The sequence below is a fragment of the Thamnophis elegans genome, chromosome 10 (genome assembly GCF_009769535.1).
Source record: "Thamnophis elegans isolate rThaEle1 chromosome 10, rThaEle1.pri, whole genome shotgun sequence".
NCBI classification, from domain to species: Eukaryota; Metazoa; Chordata; class Lepidosauria; order Squamata; family Colubridae; genus Thamnophis; species Thamnophis elegans.
The window spans coordinates 46,895,164-46,915,144 of NC_045550.1; the positions used below are offsets into that span (position 1 = coordinate 46,895,164).

The 19,981-nt window shown below is 38.0% G+C and overlaps 1 protein-coding gene across 1 annotated transcript in view; it reads left to right on the forward strand.

The window, feature by feature from the left end:
- The first annotated feature begins 7,990 nt into the window (after positions 1 to 7,990).
- LOC116514221 (vomeronasal type-2 receptor 1-like) overlaps positions 7,991 to 19,981 on the forward strand; it is a 33,253-nt gene continuing 21,262 nt past the window's right edge. The window contains exon 1 of the mRNA XM_032225696.1: positions 7,991 to 8,247. Coding sequence (XP_032081587.1) covers positions 7,991 to 8,247 — 257 coding nt within the window. The remainder of the gene's footprint in view (positions 8,248 to 19,981) is intronic.

Here is a 19,981-nt window from a genome sequence, read left to right on the forward strand (position 1 = left end):
CTAAATGTAATAAAATTTATTCAAAACATGAATGCAGATATAGACTGAACTGCCAGACATAATATTATTCTAAGTTTCTCTATTCAAATATGATTGGGGGACAACAAAAAATCTCACATATATGTTTTACTTTCTTTGGTGATTTTTTCAAAGACTTTAAGCAGTGCATCATTTTAAGCCACCTTGACTGTAGCTATGTAACATCAGTTGCTACACATAATTGTGATATGAATTATGAACAATACATTTTTGCTTTACCACCATGCCTTACTGCCCCCCAGTGTTCCAAATGTGGAATAAAAAATTAATACTAATCTGATTAAATGTTTTGTGCTTGTTTGCAGCTATCACAGCAATCAGAATAATACATGCAAAGAGAAATCTGTGCTGATGTCTTTTTCAGAAAAACTAATTTTGTGCAACTGGTTCTATAACTCACCAAATCAAGATCTGTTTTGTAAACCATACTAAATTATGGTTTGCTTTAGCCATAGTTTATTCAGTAAATTACAATTGGTATCATAAAAAACACAAAGATTGTGTTTCATTGTTATGGAAGTAAAATATATTGACCAATAAGTCACAATATGAAGAAATATAATTTTGTGAACCAGGTAAATGATAAATGTTCAATGAAGAGTTTCAACAAACTTTGTTTAGAAAGAAATAACACCCCAGAAAACCAGGCAATCTTGAAAACAGTATATTTTATCCTTAATCCCATCTCTTCCCTCATCTCATTTTTCATTTTGTCCTGAAGTTGGGCATTTTGTATTAACTAAATATCCTCAATTATCTTTCTTGCTTTTTTAGATCTTTATAAACACGCTTGCTCTTTTATAAAAGAGAGGATTCATATAAATACATCACTGCTGTTAATTTCATTTTAGCTGCTATATCTTAGCTGCAAACCTTTTGGCATTCCTTACAAGAGATTTGTATTAAAAGGAATGATATATGTATGATAGGGTTCACCAACAAAAGCGCGCCCGATGAAACCGTGGTGAGAAAACCGCGAGTTCTAAACCGCACCGATGAATGAGTGCTCTAAACATAACCCTAAACCTAACCCTAAACATAACCCTAAACATAACCCTGAACTTAACCCTAACCCTAAACCTAACCCTAAACCTAACCCTGAACCTAACCCTAACCCTAAACCTAACCCTAACCCCTTACCTTAACTTAAATCGCGCTTCTGTCGGCGCGCTGTTGTGGGCGCGTTGATGATGTTGCGATTTTTGCACCGCGGTTTCATCAGCGCACTTTTGTCGTGCGCGCATTTGTCGGGTCACAGTATGATAGATATGTCCAAATATTACAATAGTTATACACTGAAATCTCAGGTAAGATGATAATTTAAAAAGTCTCCACTTGACTATTAAAACCCCATGAAAGTCAAATTAAATGACACTAAACAAAAGCCAGGTTTCCACATTCCCTGGAATCTGCAGCTGCTTCTTCTCCACCTGCATGTAAAAGTGTCTAAGCGTTTAAAAAAGTACAGATATTTAAGTTTAAGCTTTTGCATTAAGCAGGCACAAAATCAACCTGAAGCTCTGATGGTATACTGTTATCAAGCCTCTACCTTCATTACAGTAAGTCTCAAAGCACCTTAATCACTTTTTATAAAGTGGTTTGTGGTGTGTAAACCATGATTTTGGCTTAGCAGTGGTTTGGGCAAATTTAATTGGCTGGACTCAGTTTACTGACATGCAAGAATGGCACAAAAAGTCTTCAAGGGAAATAAAGAACAGAAAATGTTTGCTCTCCTTTTTTGCTTTATTTGGGGATGTTAGTTAAGTATTTCATGTGTATCCCCCCTTTTAGAAACTTCCTGCTCCTATTCCTATCCTTTATGATTTTTTACCTGTAAATTTAATTTTCACTGTCATATTCAAATTGAAAAATGTGATCACATTAGTAAAGCTGATGGCAGAAGAGCCATCAACCCCTCCCCTCCATTCTTAATATATAAAATTAAATATTATTACCTATTCCAGGACCATCAGATTGGGTGACCTAGCCAATTGTTTGTGCAATAACTTAAAAAATAACCAAGATCAGGATCTAACACAATACCTATACCTAGTGTAGCTTTTTTTCCTGCCATCCTAAAAGGATTTTCAAGAATGAAGGTTCATAATCATCTTGCATCTGGTGCCACTGAATTCAATAAAACAATATGGTCCAAAATGATAAAACTCTTCAAATGTTGCACAATACAGTAATTCAACTTAGTAACTAGAGAGGGTGTAGTAGTCAGAAGGTTGAACACAATGTGAGCAGATCCTGTTTCAGAAGCAATAGCAATAGCAGTTAGACTTATATACCGCTTCATAGGGCTTTCAGCCCTCTCTAAGCGGTTTACAGAGTCAGCATATTGCCCCCAACAACAATCCGGGTCCTCATTTTACCCACCTCGGAAGGATGGAAGGCTGAGTCAACCTTGAGCCTGGTGAGATTTGAACCGCCGAACTGCAGATAACAGTCAGCTGAAGTAGCCTGCAGTACTGCACTCTACCCACTGCGCCACCTTGGTGCGCAGCAATCATTATCTTAGTCCCACCAATCTTATCCAGATAGTCTGCTTTGGGTTTCTGAGAGAATTCTGACAGAATGCAATATTATATTATGAAGCAGTTGTTTATATTGATTTCTTGGTGAATTGGTTCAGGTTGCCCTCAAGTCATAGCATCCACATGAGCTAGATTTCTGCTGCTTCCTCTCTCTCATGTCATCCAGATGTGAAAGCACTACAATTCCCAGAATTCATAGCATGGTAACTGGGAATTCTAGAAGCTGCAATTTTAAGCAAATCTAAAGGGTACCTATCTGGGGGAACTTCTTAAATCATTCTTTTGAAATAGTGTTTTTTCAACCTGAGCAACTTTAAAATGTGTGGACTTCAAATTCCAGAATTCCCCAGATGGCATGTTGGTTTGGGAATTCTGGGACTTGAAGTCTACACATCTTAAAGTTGCCAAGGCTGAAAAACATTGCTTTAAGTTTAAAACAAGTAAAGCAGGTAGTAACTCTAAAGAACATTGCTTTCAGATAGAATCAAAGCTATGCTAAGAAATGAGCCCAGGTTTCTGCCTCTGCCAGCCGAATCCCCTGATGCTTTGCTCTGCCTTTTGTAACTCTCTGGGTTCAGGTGTTTCATGTTGCTAAAAGGTAAAGACAAGTAGTGGCAAGTCATACGATGTTTGCATCATTTTTTTAAACAAACATTTACCCGAAGGATGCTTGAGTATCACGGAAGTGCAATCCCCTTTCTATCTCACAACAACCCAGCCAGGTAGGTTAACCCAAGTTTTTCCCCCCCTCTCACACATATAACCGTTGATTAAAATATACAAATAGCCATTGGAATATGGAGGAAAAAGCTTCACCTAGTTGACCAGACAGCTGACAAAAAAGCTGCTATCAGTTGTGCATCTGGTAGCAGCAGTGACCAAATGGCCCTACAATGGTCAAGTTGAAAATTAGAGAGAAGATACAGCCATTTATTCCTCTAACATTGCCTGGTGGGCAATATGCTTGTGTCCATAAAATCACTTGGATGTGGGTGAAAAATGTTGCCTTTTTATGCATTGTCACAATTAAGGCTATAAGGATGTTCACTAACATGAATCTAGTTTCTTCTGCAATAGCCAAATGAAAAAGATATGGCTACATCTGCCTGTTGTGGGGATAGGAAATGAGACCATGCCACAGCTAGTTAATAATTATTTCCAGACAAATTTGCAATGTGTGGTAAAAATGGTTAACTGTGACATCATATCATAGCATGTATCATATCTCTGCAATTCATGCATTATGTAAAAACCAAGTAAAGCTTTAATCAAACTATCAAATCAAAGTCAGCTTGATTTTTTTTTTTTACCATACTCTGTGGTTATCCATGCTATGGTAGAAGGCCACTCGGAAAATCCAGGATTGTAAGTGAGATGGCAAAGTTAAAAGAGAAATCTAGAATAGCATTCCTCAACCTCAGCATCTTTAAGATGGGTGAACTTATGGACATTGAAAGTTACAAACTTAGCCGAGATGGCTAAAATATCGGCATATCTTAAAGATATGAGAGATATAAACGAGACTGGAAAAAATGGATTGACTATATACAAAATAAATATGGGACCAAGAAATTCCAGTTAGCCTATGCTTAGGATCAGAAATGATTTAAATTGTTTAAAGTTGGTTCAGCAAGAAGAAGCTAAGGTCAATGTAGAATGTTATTAATTTTTTTTTATTTCTTTTTTTTCTCAATAGATTTTAGACTGTGTTTGTTAGAAATCCATACCGTGTACGGGTTCTGGGAAGTCGGGGGGGGGGAAGGTGGAGGGGGGTTGGGGGAGAGGGTGGAGGGAGGGAGGGGTATATATTAGGCTAGACAAGAATTTGGTGGTAAACTAGAATTATTTTGACATACAAAAAATTGTACTTCGATGTCTTACTGATTGAGGAATGATGAAGTGTTTGCCTTAAAAGAAATAAAACCTTTGAAATCAAGATGGGTGAACTTAAACTCCCAAAATTCCCTAGCCAGGTTCTGTGGGGTTGCCCCAAAATCTACATGAAGTCACAAGGCATCAAAATCAGTTTGAAGGAGGCCTTATTTTACAACTGGGGAGAGGAATAAATAAAGGGTTTTTTTTTAACTGCGTGAATAGTTGAAGTAGCCAACTGAAATTCTCCAAGGAACCCAGAAATAGAGCAGGAAGACCATTTCTATGGTCTGAAGGATGTATTAATATCATCACACGTTGGTAGCATCATTTTTTGCTTTTTGCTTAAAGTAACAATAAGCACAAAAAAGATCTCTAAGCTTTCCAGATACTTAACCGTCTGTTTTATTAAAAGCAGCAGGCATCCCATGGCAGAGTCATGCCCTCCAATTCTATTCATATCCCCTTCAGTGATTTTTTTTTGCTGCCATTTATTATCTATTTATTCATGGATATATATTCCACTTTCTTGAGTGGCTTTTATGACTTAAAAAGTCATAAAACTGTGATGAGAAACAAATTTTAAAAATGAAAAATGTGTTAGTAAACTATTAACATATTCATGGACTTGATGGAATAGATTTCCTACTAAGGAACCTATTTGTTTTATCAACCCAAATGATAAAAGAATATCCCATTTGTTATATGGCTGCCAACATCATTGCCAGTTCCAGAAGAATCCCAGGCTAATAAGATCCTTATGGGTTCAGGCATACCATCCAGAACAAGCACATCTGTTGAATAATTTCCTGCTGTGTCTTTCTCAAACCTAAATGTCAAAACAATACATTTGGAAATAATGGTCTATCATTGAAATAAAGTCATCTTGATTTATAGCAACATATCTCTGCTCCCTATTAATGTATGAAATACCCTTAAAGTGTAAATAATTTAAAACCATTTAAACCTTGGCTATGTTGAAATAAACAAATCTGTAGTTTCAAACAATTTGTAGTTTCTATTTTTCATTTCTGTGCTTTGTTTCTCTCTTGAGATTTGTTGAAGAAACAAATGACACTAAAATCCCTTTTTGTTCATTTCTCCTATGCATTTTGCATACCATGTGCTTAATGGACACAGTTTTTCACAAGTTTTTTTTAAGAAATATCCCAGGTATGTTGCTTTCACCAGTATTTTTGTGCAGACTTTTCTATTTGCTATTTCTTTGTATGATTCTTTTAGTTGGAGAAAGGCTTTGCAAAAAACTGTACATTTCATAAAAACCAAATTTAAGTTTGCGGATGAATTCAAAAATGTGAAAATTCCTACATTTCTTGTCATAGCAAATTGCACATGTTGACTGCATTTCTTCCCACAATGGACAGCCATCATGTGAAATTTGCTGCATTTGGTGTGCAATGGCTCAGCAGTTAAAAATGTTGAGCTTGTCAGTTGGAGAGCCAGGGTTCAAGACCTGAGCGCTGCACAACAGGGTGAGCACCCATTACATGCCCCTGCCAACCTAGCAGTTCAAAAGCATGCAAATGTGAGTGGATAAATAGGTACCACTTTGGTGGGAAGGTAACAGTACCCTGTTTGCTTTTGATGTATAGCCATGCTGGTCATATGACCATGGAAATGCTGGCCCCTTGGCCAAGAAACAGAGATGTGCACCATGTCCTAGAGTTGGATACAACTGAACAGGGGAAACCTTTGCCTTAAATTTCATAGAAATCAAATTTTAGTTTGTGGATGGATTCAAAAATGTGAAAATTCCTGCATCCCTTCACAAAGCAAATTTCATATATTAACTACATATTGGGGGAAGAAGCATTTTCTTCTAGTCAGTCAACATCACTTCTACAATCATGAGAAGGAAATATATATATATATATATATATATATATATATATATATATATATAGATAGATAGATAGATAGATAGATAGATAGATAGATAGATAGATAGATTTCTGTATATAATTTCTCCATATCATTATATATTTTAGAAATCTCAATCAAGTCCCATTTATTATGATAGGATCATAGAGTTGGAAGGAACATTTAGGCCAGCAGCCCAAGATTTTGCTCAGTGGAAGAATCCATAGTAAAGTATCCTAGACAATAAGTAGGTAGCCTCAATTTTGTTAAAATTTAATTGTTACTTTTGGATAATAAATCATTCCTGTAGTGAAGAGGCTGAACCAATAGGCTTCTAAATAATTGGTTCCACTATTGAACTGTTCTTTTGTTCCTACTGTATTAATGAAAACTGTATTCCTGTAATTTAAATTTATTATTGTATTCCATGTCCTGCATCTAGAACAAGAGGGGGACTTTCTCTTGATCTCCTGCATCATTTTAGATTTTGGAAGAATGCTGCTGAATCCTCTGCAGTCATCTTTTCTCAAGGCAAACCATACCCAGTTCCTTCTATTTCCCTTCTTCAGGCGTAGTTGCCTGTCTCCTAATCATCATCACGGCCATGCTTTTATAGTGTTCCAATTTCTTGGAATTCTGAATAGTCTCTTGGTGTTCGACATTACTCCAGAAAGTGAAGCCAAATGAAATCCTCTAAAACCATGCTGGCTGGGGAATTCTGGAAATTAGTCCACAAATCTTAAATTTGCCAAGGTTGGACACCCCTGCTATAAAGGATGGCATGACTGGCCATACAGGAAGAGTCCAGCTTTTGGCCCACCCCCAGCTTCAGATGTTAACTGGGTTACCTGGACCTGACACTGTGCTTCAGTCTATCCCCTAATTACCGAGGTGAGAGAAAAACAAAAAAGGGAAGTACTGTGTACACAGCTTTGAACTCCTGCATGAAAGGTGAGTTATAACTTAATAATAAATAGTGCAATACATTGTCGTAGATAAACTTATCAATGGCCTTATTCACACTTAAAGCAAAATGTGGCATTAAATGACAGCTAACAAAATACGGATTGCTGAAGCCCAAACCAGTAACTTTGGTTGAAGCTTAAGCATTATGAATAAAGGGGTGAGAATTGTCTTCATGACAGATGAAACTAAGACACTGGATTAGTCTATAACTGATTCTCCTATAAGTAAAACCTATAAGGATTCTTGACCCCATCAAGCAATATTTTTGGGTAATTCCTCAAAATAATTAATGATTATTATATTCTATATTATTAATGATAAATATCCAAACAAAAATAGTGATATATATAAACAACAGAAATCGCAATACACAAACACACTTATTTACAGAATATTGAAATACATGGCATAGTACAAATGATTCAGTTTTGAATAAAATAAAGGAAAAAAGAAAGCACATTTTCTTTCCCTTTTGAAAAGAAAAAGGTTTTTTTCCTGTCCCTTCCTTTCCTCAGCCGTGAGTCTGCATCTTGACAGCTGTGCAGCAAAGAAGAATCAACTTCTCTCTCTCTGGAGAATTCACCTGTTCCTTTATAGGCTGGCGAGTCATAAACATGAGAGAGCCTCATAAAAGCCTCTGTTTTTTTTTCTTCAAAACAGCTATTATTTTCTTCCAGCAGCTCGGAGTTAAAATGGCTAGCCGAAAAGTGTGGCTATTGTGCATAGGATTATTTCTCTTCATACTGGAGCATGTGCCCACTCCAGTAACTTCACAGGCTGCAAAGAAGCCGGAGGAAGAATGCCGACTCCTGGGGAAATTTGACTTACGTGGCTATGTAGATGCTGAGGAAGCCATGCATGTTATAGGAGGCATGTTCCCAATACACTTCAGGACCATCCTTGAGGACGATCCAACAAGTACGCCTCCAAATTCACCAAAATGTGAAGGGTAAGGTACTTTTTCTTTTACTATTGTTTGGGAAAAGGTAATTATGTCAGACCAGGAGTGTTGTTCTTAATCAGAAATGACAGCAGTTTGTTGTCACAGCCCAAGACAAAATACTTAAGAGAAGCGAGGGAGGCAGGGCTGCTGTGGAAGTTAAGGAGGTCTTAGGCAACAGAGCCCCAGTTATGTAACTTTTCATATATTTTTGAATGCACCATCCCTTCACCAGCTTCTTAGTCATCTGTTCTGACTTCTTGGTGGTCTTATATTTTTTCAATCCATCTCATACGTCTTAATACCCCCTTTTTTCTTGCAATTTCCCAAGTAGGAACACTGATATTTCGACTTTCTTTTCTGATAACAATTAAAAGGTGGTTGGAACGATGGTGGAGAAGGAAGGAGGAAAATGCATGCAGGATACTGGACCTGCATCCAGTAGTCCATCCATCCTAGAAGAGGCACAGAGAAAGAGCCAGTTTTCAGATGTACTGTAGATACATGTTTCCTTGGTCCTATTATCCTCTCTCTTCAAAGAGATGTGGAACAATCTCTTTGTTCTTTCCTGAACTCAACTTTTGGTCTTGGTATCATGGGGCACCTGGCAAGGCCTACTTCAAATGCTATCTTTGAATGCCCCCAAGATATTCTTCATCTCTTTTCCAAGCAAGAGTGATGCAACCTTAACTTGTATTTAGTTGTTCTGAGCCTAATTTCATCAGCTGTGGTTTTCTCGTTTATACCAATAATGTTCAAAAGTAACCTCAAGATTTGTAAAAAAACCATTATGCTTTGTCATCCATTACTTTGGAGGGAAATCAATGATTTTAGTATCCTGAAACAAAGTTAATTTATAAACAGGTTAGGAACCAACAGTTAGGACAGCAAAACTCATACTGATATAACTTTAGGATGACTGAAGGAGGGAAGGAATGCTTCAACTCTACAGTGGGGAAAAGATTAAAAAAAACATAATTGGAACATACATTTTGCTTTTCTGACAGAACCCGCCAATACTCCTGAATATATCAATACTTGTTTATATAAGTGACTTATGAGAGACTAGATAATATTCAAATGGCATAGAAACCACTGTATACCAACATTTGGCATAGAAAAAAAGTGCAGGTTTGATTGAGATCACTGGAATGACTTGTGCAGGTATGGTTATGGAAACCACTAATGGTAAAAAATGGACTTCCTTACCTATAGGATAGGAATGAGTAACTAGAGTCCCCAGGTCTGCTGGGAATCCTCAAACTACTTTGGTGGTTCCCAGGAATGTTTGCAATGCAGGAATCAGGAGGTCATAAAGATACAGCCATTTGATGCCATCTTGATTTTTTTTAATATTCCCATTTCCCTGCAGGTGCCCCAGATGGCTATCCCTCAACTGCACTGCTGAATTTCAGTGGCATGTTTGCTGAAATCTGGCAGCATGTGATTGGATTTCTCCATATTTTGAGGTTAAAATAGCTTTAACACTGTTTATAAAAGGAAACTTCACCTTCTTCGTATTAAGGAATAAATAGAAAATCGTAAACAGAGACATATGTGACAGAACCTGGTCACATATTAGCATCGTTGTTTCTCCCAAAGTATTAAACATGATCTCTGTGTATCAAATATTGTCAAACTTTCAGAATACTGTTTTAAAATCAGATATAAAGTCTCTCTCTCTGTGTGTGTGTGTGTGTGTGTGTATGTCCATGTCCCCTCCCTCTTTTTTTCCTCCTCCCCTCCTCCCTGTGTTTGTGTGTGTGTGACTGTGTGTGTGTGTGTGTGTGTTACCCTCCTTTGAAGTGACATGGTCTATCCAGAATAGCCATAGTTTCACTGTACAACATTAGCCAACATATTCAAAATTTTTATGTGGAAAGAGTCACTAAATTGCAAACGCAAAAGTTAAACTTTTTAAAACTTAGTCTGCCTTCCAAGAATCTGGTTAACCATAGTTGTAATAGCTGACAAATAAAGAATTGTAATTGGGCATGCCCACAATTTATCTACCAAAGTTTCTTTAAATTTATTGTATTTCCGTGTAGAAAAGATAAGAACCAACTTTTTCTAATATTCTCTGAGGAGCCCAGTAGTTCCTAGATTTCCCCCCTCAGTTAATAGTTTCGAAGTCAGAAGTAACATCTAGCATTCCTTTAAGCCAGAAGCCACTAAATAGGCAATGTAAGATTCTATGATTCATCTGTTCCATATTTTTTATATATTGTCCCATTTTTATTTTATTTTATCAACATTTTATAATTTTTATGATAATAAATTAACAACTAGTCCCTGTAAAATGCTTCTGTCATAGACTCAGGGACCCAGGAATTTCAGAGGCCATGAGAATATTGAGTCAAATAATGTATATAGCAATTTTTTCAGCTTATTTTATATATTGCTATTCAACCTTTGAAGTAAATTACCCTCCTTTAGTAAAATCTCAAACATTTTAAAGTTATCATTATGTAAGACTTAGTTATGTATAATGATCCCACTGTGAGGCCATGTTTTCCAGTAATGCCAGCCATTATTAAATAAGAATTGCTCAACAATGTCAGTTTCTCATGAAAATAAAGAATCAATTTGAATTTTCTGCCCACTAAGATCCAGATATGTCTGACAGCCTTTGGTGCTGGAAAAGTAATCAAAGTCCCACTGATACACATGTTAGAATCAAGAACTTGCTGTTAAATACTTATTCTCAAATTAACCTAACAATGGTAACTAATCAACTTAATTTCTATTCCAGTGCATGATTGAGGTGAATAAATAAACCCAAAGTTATCAATAGGATTAAAAGTGACATCTTCATAATAGAGCTGTATCTTTAACAGTGAGTTTATGAGCATTTGCTTCTCCCAGTATCACATTTAACCATTAATTTATCAACCTGTTTAAAGAATATAAGTGAAACCATTGCAGACATTGATTTTAAAGTGTATATATATGTGTGCTTGGTATGTACATTTTTCAGTATTAATTCTTTCCCACAAACCTAGGGGATATTTTCATCTATCCCTTAATCTCTTTCATCTGGGTGGGACCTTTGAAATATTTCATCTAGGGTCTTCTCCTAGGGATAATAATTTAATAATTTAAATCTTAAATAATATTTAATAGCTTCTGGACAATATACAAAACTTAATTTGTTCCCTATAATCATCAGAATCTGATTGATTGGTATTTGGATATTTAAAACATTTATCATGTAACTGTGCCACTTCTGTAAGTTTAAATAAAGGGGTTTGGATAGTGAGATGGGCAGCATATAAATTTAATAAATAAATAAAGATCTGATATTCAAATTCAGCTGAGCAAATTTCTTAATTTCAGTTAAGAAATTAATTTCATGTTTGTCTTAATAGCCAATACCAAATTGGTTCGACTACCAAATTAAGCAGTAGAGAAGAAAAGGGACATCCTTGATTGCTCTGTGTTATATTCTAATTGACAATACAATAATCTCAAAGGCAATTACATGAACACAAGGATTAAGATAACACATTGATGGTGGCTGCCTTTAAAGCCTTTCATGGCTTGAGGCCAAGTTATTGATGGGACCATCTCTCCCCAGTGGTGATTATACATACTGTTAGATCCATCTGGAGAGGCATGCATCAGATCTTGGCTATGAGAAAATGCCATGCTTAGGACTCAAGAAAAGAGCCTTTCTGCCTTCCTACCTGTCTTCCAGAATGTCATCCCGCCTGGAATTAGACTTGCCTCAACCCTGCTGGCATTTTATAAGGCATTAAAAACCTGGGTTAGTCATCTATTCTGGGAACCTAATAGTGTGGGTAAGCCCATTTCATGATTTGAATGCGGAACATTATGAATGCTACTGGCAAATATTCTATGTCCGTGATGGCAAACCTATGGTGCGCATGCCACAGGTGGCACACGGAGCTCTCTCTGCAGGCAGAAGAGCTGTCACCCAGCTCAGTTCCATTGCACATGTACACATGCCTCCCACTGGCTTGCTGATTTTCAGGTCTCTGCTGTGCATGTGTGAGATGCACGCGTATGTGTGAGGGGTGGGTGGGTGGAAGCATGGGGAGTACAGTGTCCCCCCCACGCCCCATTTTTGGTCTCAAGCTTCAGGGAGGTCTGCTAGACCCAAAATGGGGCACGGGGATCATGCACATGTGCAATAGGAATGTGGGGAGGGTTACAGCCATTCAGGGGGCGGGGGAGCATGGGTATGTGTGCATGGGCATATGCATTGCATTATGGCTGTGGGCACATGCACGCTATCGCGCACATGTGCATAATTTCGGCGTGCAAGGAGAAAAAGGTTAGCCATCTAACCTTTTCTATGCTATTTTTAAAAAAAACGTTTTAGCATTTATTTTGTTGTTAATTGTTAGCCAGCCAAAGACAGGTATATGAGATAGGTGGCTATGTAAACTTATTATATTACATTGCAGGATCCTTAAACAACCTTAAAGTCTTTTTTTACATCTTAAGACAGGGCTGTCGAACTCACAGCTCGTGGGCTGGATACGTCATGTGCTGACCATGCCCATTTTAGCAAAGGAGAGCCCCAATACGTCATGTGATGCCGCCATGACAACATGAGTTTGACACCCCTGCCTTAAGAGAACAGGTAATGAACTAATTAGCAAAGGAGATAGGGAGGTCTTCTTCACTAGAGCCCTGGTGGCGCAGTGATTGGATGTAGAATTGCAGACTAACAATGCTGACTGCTAGCAGTTCAATCTTGACCGCTCAAGGTTGACTCAGCCTTCCATCCTTCCAAGGTGGGTAAAATGAGGAAGATTATATGCTGACTCTATAAACTGCTTAGAGAGAGCTGTAAAAGCACTATGAAGCAGTATATAAGTATATGCTATTGCTAGATACGTTCCATTTGTTTCAACCAAGACTAGGCAACCATGGGGGTGGGGCACTTTACTTAGAAATTTAAAATTAAAAATGCAAATTAGAGAATTGGATTTGATGGCTTAAGTGACTCATCCCAATGCTAGGAGTGTATTCCTATGGTATAATTCAAATAAAAACATAGAGGCTGCATTCCAGTAGAGAAGAATATATGTAGCACAGGGTTAGTTGCAATCATAATAAATTAGTTTTTATCTTCTGTGTTTAGTTTGTCCATTTCCATGAAAACATTTACGGTTTTACAATACTTTAACAGGGGGACTAACCCTCCTGCTTTATCTGGACTTGGTGCTCTCTTGGTTGTTTTCTTGCAGATGTTTCATTACCCAAACTAGCAATAGCACTTAGACTTATACTGTATATACTCGAGTATAAGCCTAGTTTTTCAGCCCACTTTTTGGGCTGAAAAAAGCCGCCTCGGCTTATACTCGAGTCAGTGAAAAATTTGCCCAAAATGGAGGAGAAAAAGGGGCGGGGCCATGCCGCTGGGTGACACTCGTGAATGGCCCAGTGCCCCTGTGAGTTTCCCCTCCCTCTGTGTCAGTTTGCCGCGCAGCGCGCACCGCACCATCCCCCCTCCTCACGTTCTAATGTAATGCAGGGCTGTCTTACGATTCCCCTTCCTCCCCCTCCTGCCGCTCTGCAACGATGTCCCACCTCCTCCTTGTTATGGCAAGCAGCCACATAGCGATGTCCCACCTCCTCTGGTACAGTGATCCAATGATAGGAATCACTGTGCCGTGTGTCATAGGAGGCGGGACATCGCTCCCGCGGCTGCACGGGACATCATCATCACAGCGGGACATCAGCATCATGAGGTGAGTGAAGTATTTCATTGAATACACCGCTAGTTTACTGTTTTTCTTTGAAATAAATATTCAAAAACATTATTGGTATCTATTTTTATTTTTGAAATTTACCGGTAGCTGCTGCATTTCCCACCCTAGGCTTATACTCGAGTCAATAACTTTTCCAGTTTTTTGTGGTAAAATTAGGTGCCTCGGCTTATATTCGGGTCGGCCTATACTCGAGTATATACGGTATACTGTTTCAGAGTGTTTTACAGCCCTCTCTAAGTGGTTTACAGAGTCAGCATATTGCCCCCAACAATCTGGGTCCTTATTTTATCAGAAGGATGGAAGGCTGAGTCAACCTTGAGGCTGGAGAGATTCAATCTGCCAAATTGCAGCTAGTGATCAGCAGAAGTAGCCTGCAGTACTGACTCTAACCACTGTGCCACCATGGTGATATCACTAAGTGATATCATCACCAATGACCCCTCATTTCAACCCTGATCTACAAATATTTTTTTGGGGGGGATGACATCTCTTGAGGTTCCCTGTAGTTTCTCTTGCAGGGGGAGTTCATGCTCCATCTGGAACACAGACTTGATAAACCAAGGCAAATAATCCAAGCTCAATATAGACAATTCAACTATGAGGTTTGCCATAAACCAAAAGCAGATCATGAGACACACTGGAACACCATGGTTGAAAGTGGAAAAGGCTAACACCACATACTCTTTGCCTGTCTCAGATGCCTATGTGACAATGTTCTTTTTAATGCTTATTGGATATTTACACTTTGCATGAGTGACCTCAAAGATTGAGATAATTCTTCTAGTAACTGTGCAATCATGGAGAACTGTGGGGATTACCAGTAGATCCATTGTTCACACACACTCGGAAAATGGCACCTTGTTGAGATGATGTTAAAAATAGTAATAAAGCTACTGAAAATGACAAAGAACCAGAATAGCTGGAATAACAGTTGAGGAATTCAGAATTGATGAAGTTCAACTAGTCCCAGTGACTAATTCATTGTTACAACTCATTTAATACTGAAAGAAGAGCCCTTCTGTATAAAAACAAGCAATTATAATCCCTGTTTTGATAAAAGGTAATAGTTACAACGGCATAAACTTTCTTGCTATCATTGGAAATGTTCTTATGAGAATCTCTGCTTCTGGAAAGAGTGGGAACAGACAATTAGGAATTATTTCCACCCAAACTGAGGATGTTGTGACCAGATTTTCACCAGCAGACAATCCATGGAACAGAGAATTTATACAATAATACAATAGCAGAGTTGAAAGGGACCTTGGAGGTCTTCTAGTCCAACCGCCTGCCTAGGCAGGAAACCCTAAACCGTTTCAGACAAATGGCTATCCAACTTTTCCTTAAAGACTTCCAGTGTTGGGGCATTCGCAACTTCTGGAGGCAATTAATCTGTTCCACTGATTAATTGTTCTAACTGTCAGGAAATTTCTTCTCAGTTCTAAGTTGCTTCTCTCCTTGATTAGTTTCCACCCATTGCTTCTTGTTCTACCCTTAGGTGCCTTGGATAATAGTTTGACTCCCTCTTCTTTGTGGCAACCACTAAGATATTGGAACACTGCTATCATGTCTCCCCTAGTCTTTATTTCTATTAAACTAGACATACCCAGTTCCTGCAACTGTTCCTCATATGTTTTAGTCTCCAGTCCCCTAATCATCTTTGTTGCTCTTCTCTGCACTCTTTCTAGAGTCTCCACATCTTTTCTACATCATGGTGACCAAAACTGAATGCAATATTCCAAGTGTGGCCTTACTAAGGCAGTTCTCCGCTGCTCCAGGATCTCTGAAACATATAGTTCAGTGGTTCTGATATCTCGTCTGCCAGTTCTTTCAGTTCCTGGCAATTTGATAAGGAAAATAAATAGTCATTGTATTAATTGCCTTTCGAAGAGCGTTCGACAGTTTATATTGGCCTGCTTTGTGGAATACACTGCAAACTGTATTGTTGTTAGTTGCGAAGTCATGTCACGACCTCATGGACAATGTTCCTCCATGCCTTCCTGTCCTCTACCATCCTCTGAGTCCATTTAAGCTCACGCCTACTGCTACAATGACTCCATTTATTGTCGTCACCTTCTTCTTTTGCCCTCAATCTTTCCCAGCATTAGGCTCTTCTCCAGTGAGTCCTTTCTTCTCATTAGATGGCCAAAGTATTTGAGTTTCATTTTTGGATATGGCCTTCTAAAGAGCAGTCAAGATTGATCTCCTCTAGGACTGTCCGGTATTATTGCCTTGCAGTCCAAGGGACTCGCAGGAGTCTTCTCCAGTACCATAGTTCAAAGGCCTCAATTCTTTGGCACTCAGTCTTTCTTATGGTCCAACCTTCACAGCCATACATTGCAACTAGGAAAACCATAGCCTTGACTATAGAGACTTTTGTTGGCAGGGTGATGTCTTTGCTTTTTAGCCTAGATTTGCCATAGCTTTCCTCCCTAGGAGCAAGCATCTTTTAATTTCTTGGCTGCAGTCCCCATCTGCGGTGATCTTAAGGAAGGAAAATAAAATCCACTGGAGAAGGAAATGGCAACCCACTCCAGTATCCTTGCCATGAAAACCTCATGGACATTACCAAAAAGCAAACTGTATGCATGCCCATTAAATTGTGAGCCTATTGCTAGAAACACAGCTGTGCTATAATGAAGAAATATTTTTGGTGGCAGGCATGGAGTATAGTTAACTGGATAATGTAGTTAGATGTGTTGGGTGAAACTAATTTCAACATCTACAGTTGCCTTCAAGTTCTCGTACTTCTTACTTAGTATCCAGTTGATTGAGGAGCAGGATATAGCAATAGCAATAGCAGTAGACTTATATACCGCTTCATAGGCCTTTCAGGCCTCTCTAAGCGGTTTACAGAGAGTCAGCATATTGCCCCCAACAATCTGGGTCCTCATTTTACCCACCTCGGAAGGATGGAAGGCTGAGTCAACCCTGAGCCGGTGAGATTTGAACCGCTGACCTGCTGATCTAGCAGTAGCCTGCAGTGCTGCATTTAACCACTGCGCCACCTTGGCTCTTCGTATGAACCTGGCTGGTCTAGCTGGCAAATTTTGTTTTCATTTAGTATATAGCATTCTCAACTACTGTATTCAGCTGAAATATTTTCATTAATAATGAAATATTCTTAACCAAATATGATAACAAATCAACTTTGGGATCTTCTACTTGCAAAAGCAATGAAGGTTAACAGTTATATTTGGAGTGATTCAACTACTTGCTTTCTTTCCTTACTAGGGGCTCACATTAGCCATATAAGTTTAGAGAAAGTAACACTGGTTCCAATTCCCTTGACATTCTTCTAACATTTGCAGAATAACAAAAACATACATACACATTTTTAAGAAAAAGATTTCTTTAAACCTTGTTTTGAATACCACTGTTTTCATGTAATATTTTTTGAAAGCAATATCTCTGATTACTTTGATTGCTTTAGAGGAAATCCTGGTGTAGTTGTAATCTGCTGGCAAGATTGTGTTACAATCTTGGTTCTGAAGTGACTTAGATATACTTTATGTGCAAGTTATTCCAGTATATGTCTCATGGATAAATGCCATTGCCTGTTTACCTTTGGAGGGCTGTCCCCTCATTCATTCATAGACATGGGATAAAAATCAAGCAATGGTTACAAATAATGTGAAAATGATATCCCATATATCAGCATTACAGTGCACATACACTGTACATCAAGGAGGTGATCTCAATCTATTTAAGAAACTTGGTTTGTGTTAAGGAAGTCTTACAAATGTAGGACTTTTGTGTAAGTCCCCAGGTTAACTACAATGGTGCTGAGCAACTCTGGCAGTTGTGGGTTTCTAATACTGCTTATTTTAGTTTTAAGAGCCCATAAGCTATTTGTCATAGAGAGGTCAAACACCTTGTTTGGTTCAGAACTAGGAAAAACAAACCATTGCCCTAGTTTCCATTTATAGCAGGCCTACATATACATTTCTAGTTCTGACCTCAAAAATCTAACTCTATTCTCAAGCTTCTACAAACCTTCAGATTCTTCCTTGTTCTGTCAAACTGACTTACTAACCCTGTTGTCTTTCTTTCTCCAATCTTCCTTTCATACAACCAATTGATTTTTTGCTTAAAAACCTTGGGATGCAGTTGATACAAACTATAGTTCCATGAATTTGGATGAAAACAGAGAGACTAGAAACACATGTATATGGATAGAGGAAGACCATATATTGCAAGCCCAACTTTCATAGTGCTTGGCTAGTAGCTTATCCAAATAAACCAGAACCCAAAGAAACCTTCCCAGAACCAGGCATAGTTTATCTTAACTGCATTGTCTTTTGGAATTTCTAGCAGCTGGAACTGTTAGCTAATCACAGGATAGAGTAAGCAAAAATTATGTTGTTTGAGACCAATGCTATTCATCCCTAGCAGTCTCTTCTCTGGTGCTGAGTTGCCATTTCCAAAGTCAACATTTTTCTCTTTGCCTTGTAGTGTGTTGCTGATTTCTAAATTCAAATGTTCATCACCTAATAAAGTCAACTTGGAACATAAGTATAATATTAGGGCCACAGATTTTCTGTGAAAACTTCTCAAGATACAGTGTTTACAGTCACAGAAAGTAGGGTAGCTGTTAAAATATTCATAACATCCTTGAGAAATGACAATGACAAATAGGAGTTGGGGAAAAATGGAGGATTCCATGTTGTCTATTTTGATTGCGAGAACCAAGTATGTTATTCATCAAGGGGAACAAAGATCAGTCTGTGTAAATAATCTAGATCATCTTTGACTGTTTGAGGACACTTCTTTTTTCCTTTTTTCAAAAGTAGGTTACAAATTAGGGCATAGTAATAAGATCTCATTTCATTTAATCCAATTCAATATAGGTGCCTATTGTAGAAAATTCTGGATGGCTTATAAAATCCATAAGAAGTAAACAATTAAAACCCAAAAAACACAGGCTGTCCAGACTGAAGAACGGATGCTACAAAAAAATGAGAAGTAAAACAGAAGCTTAACCAATGAGTCCCACCCACATGAACCTAGAAACAGAACTGGGTTTTAAGAGATTTCCAAAATCTAAGAAGAGTAGATACTGTCCAAATACCTAGGAGATGCCTTCTCAAAGGTGAAGTCAAAGAACCATTTCTCTGGCAAATTGCAATTCCTCAACTTATCTTTTCTTGCTTGATTAATATCTTGTTTAACATTAGAGATCATCATGCTAATAAATTGTTAAAACTATTTTGTAAAAATGATGGTAAACTAAAGATTGTATTTTGCACTCCTAATGTTCATTATAGAGAGGATCCTTACACTGTAGTTTAGCATGGCCAGTACATGCTCTCTGTACAATTTCTTCTCCAGCAGGTTTCAAGGAGCTCACTCCACATCAGAACTGGTTGGAAAAAAACACACACAACATATTAAGGTTTTTCTCAAAACCAGTCACACTCCCTGCCTGCAAAACTATTTATGCAATTCAGTAATTACATGACTAGATGTAATTATAGCATCTCCAGATGAAAATGTCATGATTTTTCAGAACCAGAGCATACTTTTATGGTGTTGGGTAGCTTTTTGTGGGCTCTAGTTTAGTCTCTTGGAAATTGGTATGTGTGTGAGAGAGAGAGATGGGGAAGTTGTATCACTACTGTGAGGAACGAGTGGGGAAATGTTTTGTTTCTTACCTCACCCTATTTTCTACGTCCTGGATTAAGTGTCATCACATTTCCATCATTAGATATTCACTTGTTCCTAATACTTCCAGCTTAGAATTGAACAAAATATAAATCGCCATCCCTCCAATGCCACAGTCATAGAAATGTTCCACCTTTCAAAAGGTCCTAATTTCTGTTTATTCACCTTAGTGGTTCACAGTGGATTTTTCACATAAAAATGATGGTATTTTACATATGAGATCAGTATTTTTAGCTTAAGTCAGCCATCTGCGCTGAAGATATGAGCTGGGCTTGTGTAACTTGTACCATGCTAATTTGTTCATTTTAGATGAAGTAGAGATGAGATTTTTGCGAGAC